The sequence below is a fragment of the Sinohyriopsis cumingii genome, chromosome 18, assembly GCF_028554795.1.
Source record: "Sinohyriopsis cumingii isolate HCF-2022 chromosome 18, ASM2855479v2, whole genome shotgun sequence".
Lineage (NCBI taxonomy): Eukaryota > Metazoa > Mollusca > Bivalvia > Unionida > Unionidae > Sinohyriopsis > Sinohyriopsis cumingii.
Genome location: NC_142978.1, coordinates 21,828,480 through 21,835,533, shown reverse-complemented (window position 1 = coordinate 21,835,533; position 7,054 = coordinate 21,828,480). Strand labels below are relative to the sequence as shown.

Here is a 7,054-nt window from a genome sequence, read left to right as displayed (position 1 = left end):
GATATGGTTTGAAATTTGTAAGAAACGATGCGGAAAAATAATTCTGAGTTAAATTTTTCTGTCGACATTAAATTTATAAAATGTATGACTTTATGGGAGAGAAACAGGATGTTCTATAATAAAATTTTCGAATCGTATGAAAATTGTACGGTATATGAGACGCCATTTTATGAATTTGTAATGGAATATTTACACTTACTCATTGATTGCATCACATCTAAATTAAACTTCTGCTGTAAGTTATAACCGGTATTTTAACGTTTCTGAAGCAGATCTATTGCCTGAAATCTGGTTTGTCAGACGTTGGACTAAAGCATGGGAAACTCAAACAAGGTAAAATGCATGTGCACGAAGAATGTTTTAGACGCTTTGCGAATAATGATTTTTGTATTTATCGTAAACGTAAATGTGACATAAATTTTTTAACATTGCGTACGAATTATTTTAGGATATGTGCCCCTCAAAATCACAGACTCACTGGTAGATTGAATGTGAAGAGTTGATACAAGAAATTAAAATTATTTTCGACGGTGTTTCAGTATTATAATTAAAGATGTGCTTATTTATACAAATGCCCTCTGTAGAAATTACTAAAAAAAAAACGAAAACAAATAAACGTGATATGAATTGTTTAGAAATTATACTGTCAATAACTACCACCACATAAGGTTTGGGTGTTAGTCTTATTTATTTATTTATTTATCTATTTATTTATGACAATAAACAGGCAAAATTAATCTATAGCTAATTCGTATTAATGCATATCTATGGCTCATTCGTATTAATGCATATCCAGACTTACTAAATTGAAGTGTAATTTTGTAGCTACCATAGAATTTAAATATGTTTAGAAAACATCTAGGGCTTGATACGTACAAGTGTACAATACTTATGTGGTTCTGTCACTGAACACCGAGGTACAGTTATTTTTAAGTCAGTTTTACAGTAAAAACTTAGTATTGCTATAATTCCATGCAGAAAAATATCTTTGATCTAATTTGCAAATACCATCATGCGTTGCAATCCTAACTTCTGTTTTAAGAAGTATGAGTCGTGCTGAAAAGTTTGATTGTCATGAACAAAGTACTAACTGCGACCCCTCCCCCCCCCGCAACCAAACAAAACTCAAACAGTAATATCACATATCCAGTAATTGTCGACTTCTAATGCTGGCTTTTGTGAATCTACATGCTACGAATTTTGGTTTAGACGTTATTGTAAATACAATAGTAATTAAGGCATACATTAATACTTGGCAGCATGTATGAAGCACTACGCGATGTTCGTACGAAAGCTGAGTAGGTCTGACATTAGTCAGGGAATAGCTAAGTGTGTATGTTGAAAATGCCACAGAAAATTGCCAGGCCAAGTCAAAATTAATTGCTGCTTGAAAGCCGCCTATATACGACTATACATGTTTGTTCGATTTCGCGAATTTGATAGTTTGCACATATCTTGCATTTATCTTCTCTCAAAGTTCACCTAAAATATCATGTAAAAGTAAGTTAACAACACTTTTAATATAGATAAAGTTTACAGCTGACTTCCTGAGATAAAATTAGTTCAATGTAGTATACATCAAAACATATTAACTTTGAAACCATAAAATCATGTATTTATTATTGCAGTTTACAACTATACATTAAAGAAACAGACACACTCACTTCTCTGATAATATTTTTTTTAAATACATTTTTTGGGGGTGGGGAAGGAGCCAATATATGTTAAACCAGACTTTTATGTGTGGCCATGAATAGAAGGAATACTAATACATGATCATATATTATTACAAAGGCATGCTCAGAAAAAGCGCCACGTTACAGAGGGAAACTGAATCCCACTGGCAGCAACAGACAAGCTGAATAAGTGTCCTCATCTCTTTTAAAACGCAGAGATCGCTGCCTGAAATTAACCTTTATGATTTGCTTAAAATTTGGCTTATATGAAACACGTCATTCATAGTTTTTCTATAGTGATGGTAAAATATTGGAAAATACTGCCAACAACATACGCGTGCAGGTAGAGACACATTGTGAAAACGTTGTTATTGAAGAGTCGCTACATACATTTATCGGAATTACTTTAAAATAGTTATGAATACATACCCCAACGATAATTTTTAACGACCTATTATTTTTTAAAACAGTATAATTTTTTAACGACCTATTATTTTTTAAAACATTATAATATTTTAACGACCTATTATCTTTTAAAACACTATATGTCATTATTATGTGCTGTATTTGTCAGATTCGAAAAATCATTCTTTTTGGTTAATGAAGTTTGTTACCTCTCCCATGTTCATCTTCTCATATCCTGTATAGTAAGATACTATCAAGACAAAAGTCTTTAAAAAAACAACAACACCGAAAGCAACAAAACAAACAAAACATTTAGCGAAACTGAACCTATCAACTTTTGGAAGTCGGTGTGGTCAAGTTCAAAACGACTGTATATATCACAGTGTAAGGTATGGGAATAATTTTTGGCGTTGAGTGTGATCACGTTGGGAATAACTATGCCACTTCCAAGAGTTAATCACTAGGATCTGTCGTAACAATGTAGTTCTTTCAGTATCTCTACTATGGCTAACGATAGGCTGAACATGATATATGTGTATTTAATTGCTTATATTGTGATTGATTTACCTATCTTTGTAATGGGGTTTAACGTCGATACCCATAATTATGAATTATTCTCTGGACCCAGAGGAAGTTACTTTGGATTTTCGGTAGCTCTTTTAAGGAATGACAAAGGACACTGGTAAGTTGAAAAAATATTGCATTCAAGATTTCAAACTACAAAGTCTTAAACGCAGTCACGCACAATTTCAAGTCACACGGAAATAAATTTAATTTTCCAAAGTGTACTAGAGCATAAACAGTCTGTAGGTCTGGTAAAAATTGTCTATCTGAAAGAAAAAATATGGTAAACAACCATGTGAAACTGGTGTGAGAAAAAACTAAAGCAGTTGTGGAATACACCAGTTTTGCTTTCTTTAGTACAAATGATACATAAGACGATTATACAAAAGTGACAAGAACAAATTAACCCCCAAAATAAGTACGCTTATGTTTTGTTCTTGTCTCGTATGACACAATATATATATATATATATATATATATATATATATATATATATATATATATATATATATATATATATATATGTGTGTGTGTGTGTGTGTGTGTGTGTGTGTGTGCTTCAAGCTGACAGCCGGTCATACAAGTGTACAAATTTGCAATTTCATCGGTTTACAAAAATGTGCTGTTTTTGCTTGCAGGTTATTAGCTGGTGCACCCAGATCACAGGATCAGTACCAGCCTGAGGTGGAAACTCCTGGTGCCCTTTACAAGTGTCCCATAGGGGTAATAAATGGAACATATTGCCAGCAAGTCATGGTGGATAATACGGGTAACTTAAGGAACCAGGGTAGAGTTCTTGTCTTTCTTTTCTCAAAATATCAGTTAGGAGGCATTTTCCAATACGGAAAAGTAAAAATAAAAAAAGACCTTCCCCTCTGTATCTATCTGTCCCATGGTAGTAGACGAACGCAAATTCTGTCTTATAGTAAGGAATTCCAGTATCATACCTCCCGAAATCTAATTGCTAATTGATCATAACGTCTAAGGCATTCAGTTTTTAATTTCCTTCAGTTTTTCAATACTGCTAGGTTCATTTGTCATTATAAAACCTAACCAAGTACTCTAGAAAAGTTAGATTTTTGAGCATCTTTTAAAATTTTCTCTTCGTTTTAAATATTAGAAACATATGTCTTAAGTATATTTTAATTTCTAAAACAAAATCTTATATCAAGTTGACAATTAATCCAAACGTTTAGATTAAAATTGTCAGAAGGACGGATTTGAATAGTTTAGCTGTAATTTATGATATAATTTCAACACTGTACCCCCTCTATTTCTTATTCCAAAAAAGCGTTCACGGGCACCAATGTTTGACAATTAACACGGTTTTTTTTATGAACCTTATAAAAAAGGTGTCAACATATTAAATACTGGAAAGAAATTATGAAGGGTCATCGCACACACAATATTCTCACATAAATAATGATGAACCCGTTGACGGTAATACAGTAATTCTCCACATCCTAATGCATTACGTAATCAGTTTAATTCTTTACACCTTTCGCAGCAGTGTTATACAGTTACACGTGTGCTCGTTCTTTAAAAGTTATAAAAGTACTGCAGAAAAATTAAAAATAAATTCCAAACAAAAATAAGTTTGAAAGTAAAAATAATGATAAAAAATGAAAGCGTAAATAAGTTTTGATTTAGAAGTTTATATACAAAGGCGTCCAAAAGCTATAAAAAGAGGTACAAAATGAACATAGCCTATAGTTATAACACTAGTGCACATGAGTCATATGTACTCGAGTGCCAATAATTACGGTGACATTTTAAACTGTACGCATTGAACCTTAGGTTGTGTGAGGAGTGATTTTATCATCGATTTTACGAGACACGAGGCAGTCGTACTTTAATGGATATAGTTTGCATGTTGATCCGAGTCGTATTATCATAAAGCTTTTTACAGTCTGATATCTTTAGATTATACTTCATTCGTCTGAAGTCAAAGGTCGGTCTTTAAGGTGCAGTAATGAAGTTTTGGACCTTGATGTCCGGCACTGACCACAACAAATACTTAAATAATGTCCAAAACTATATTAGAATACACGTTTCTTCAAAATACATGCGTATAATTAATTGTACGGTACAAAGATCTTTTGCATTTATATATGTATTATTTGTTTCAATACGTAAGAGGCCGAGTCTATCGCCGCATTGAATATATCGGTCTTCATGGTAGATACAGCCAAATGCAGTCATTCAAAATGTTATTTTTATAATACTGTATATTTTTATAATCTACTAAGCTTTCGTTAATCTAATCAAAGACTAGAATAGTTCATGCAATATTCAGTCGTCCATCATTTTTCTGTTTGTAGTTGTTCTGTTTTCTCTACTCTCCTAATTTAAGAAAAGTCGTGAAATAAGGCAAACAGTTTTCATCCTAAAGTCTAGTTGGTTCTACATGAAAATGGTGTCCCTCGGATATCCAAAATGGCCACCACGTCGGCCCCTTAGAAATGTTGTTATACCTACTACTCCTGATGGGATAGTCATATCGACATGGGGTTTTCACTGAAACACTTTTATGATATGTAGTTGATCCTAAACGGAAATAGTGTTGACTTGATTTCCATCAATGGTGTTGATTTGATTTCCAATTTGACCATCAGTGACACTCTTTTAAAAAGACGTTTTCTCTGCTTAACCTGAACGGATGGTGTTATTGACATAAGGTTGCCACTACAAATTTTTTTGTTTTGTAAAGATCACCCTAATTGAAAAAGGTGGTGATATAAGTTTCAACAAGGGCTCCTCACGCCATGGCAGCTATCTTGAAAGCCTTGCTGTTCATACTCCTTCCGAATGGAAGGTCATAGTGATGTAAGGTTTCCACTAAAACCCTTCTTATGATAAGTAGTTAAAACGAAATGAAAATCGTGCCCATATCAATTCTATTATGTCCGCCTGATTGAATATTTTCTTATCACTGCTACTCCAGAAAGGAAATTGATTTTGATATGGGATTGTTAGTAAAACACTTCATACAGCATGTAGATCGTCCTAAATGAAAATGGTGCTGATCTGACCTCCAATATGTCCACCATGGAAACCATCTTGGAAATCTTGTTATCGTCGCTCGGATAGCTTATTGACATTGTGTTTGCACTAAAACACTTTTTTACTATATAAAATTTGTCGTAATTAACAATGGTAATTATCTGACTTTAAAGATGGCTTCCACCAATATACAACCTTTTATCGCTGCATCCGAGATTGGATGTTATTAAAATGACATTACACGTTGTTAAAATGACATTAGATGTTATTAAAAATTAAAATGTCATTTGATGTTTTTAAAATGCCTCTTACCTTACATAGTTGTAAATGAAAATGACGTCGAGCTAAACGTGAAAATGGCAACCATTGCGGCCATCAACTCTCCTTCTTACGATATATAGTTAGTTCTGCTCAGATCTCCAATGGGGGCCTCCTTTAGGAAAAGGCGTCTAGACATGACGTTTTCTCTGAAACCCTTCTGATTTCACGTTATCGCTCCCAAAGAAAGTGGCACTGAATATTGGTCCTCGATGAACAGGTGACAATCTGTCCTCCATCACAGTCGAATTGATGACCATCTTGAAAATATTGGTATTGCCACTCATTCACCTATCAATCCATCATATCCACTGTAATTACTGTCTTAATTTTTGAGGGAACGTGCGGGTCGGCATGTACACAGATGGACGGACACAAGTGTTCCTTCACGACAAGTCAAATCAGTGGCTGGGAGTTTCGTTAGACGTATCACCACGTGACCAGGAAATATTGGTGAGTAGTTTGGTTTGCTACATCAGATTTCAGTTATCTTAAACTCTATCCAAATACGTTTTTTGCACATATTGTTTGGGCCATAAATGTTTTACTTGTAATTTAATAGAAAATTGCCAGTTGTAAAATTTGTTCTGCACCAAACTACACGTTTCAAAAAGGTATCATTTTATTAGAATGTAAACCGACGTCGTTGATTAGAGAGCAGTTTTTCAGATTTGTCTATTTTAGCAGCAAGTCTACTCCATCTTGTGACCCCGAGGTCAGTCTCGTTTCGACTTGTCATTAAAGTCGCTTTTGTTATGAACTCTCGCGAGAGATAATAAGTTGACAAAGCAGCACTAGATCTTCTGGCTTAAGGCCTAAAAGCCTGATACATCCCTTCCCATTTTGCAAAGTCCTTGTAAAATGATGAAGATACAAGAAATCGGGTTTCAGCAAGAAAGCTGCTCAAGTCAACTTGTTCTGGCAATGGCTTATCGAAAGCATTGAGAACACCATATGGGGAGTAGTTCGCTAGAATATAGTATCCTTGAATTGAAGTTGCGGACCCTTCAAAATGGCTGAAAGACTAATCAAGCCATTATATACAGATACATATGAATATTAATACAAACTCAGTCACGAATCTTAAT

General features: G+C 33.9%; 1 protein-coding gene across 4 annotated transcripts in view; it reads left to right on the top strand.

The window, feature by feature from the left end:
* The first annotated feature begins 289 nt into the window (after positions 1-289).
* LOC149776202 (integrin alpha-4-like) overlaps positions 290-7,054 on the top strand; it is a 34,263-nt gene continuing 27,498 nt past the window's right edge. For 2 of the 4 annotated variants that reach the window (XM_089942533.1, XM_089942530.1), the window contains exons 1-3: positions 2,502-2,763; positions 3,284-3,432; positions 6,304-6,419. In XM_089942533.1, the coding sequence (XP_089798659.1) occupies positions 2,585-2,763; positions 3,284-3,432; positions 6,304-6,419 (444 nt within the window). In that variant the 5' untranslated portion in view covers positions 2,502-2,584. Of the gene's footprint in view, positions 334-2,501; positions 2,764-3,283; positions 6,420-7,054 lie in introns of those variants that run through there. The other 2 variants (XM_089942532.1, XM_089942534.1) reach the window with 2 other exon arrangements.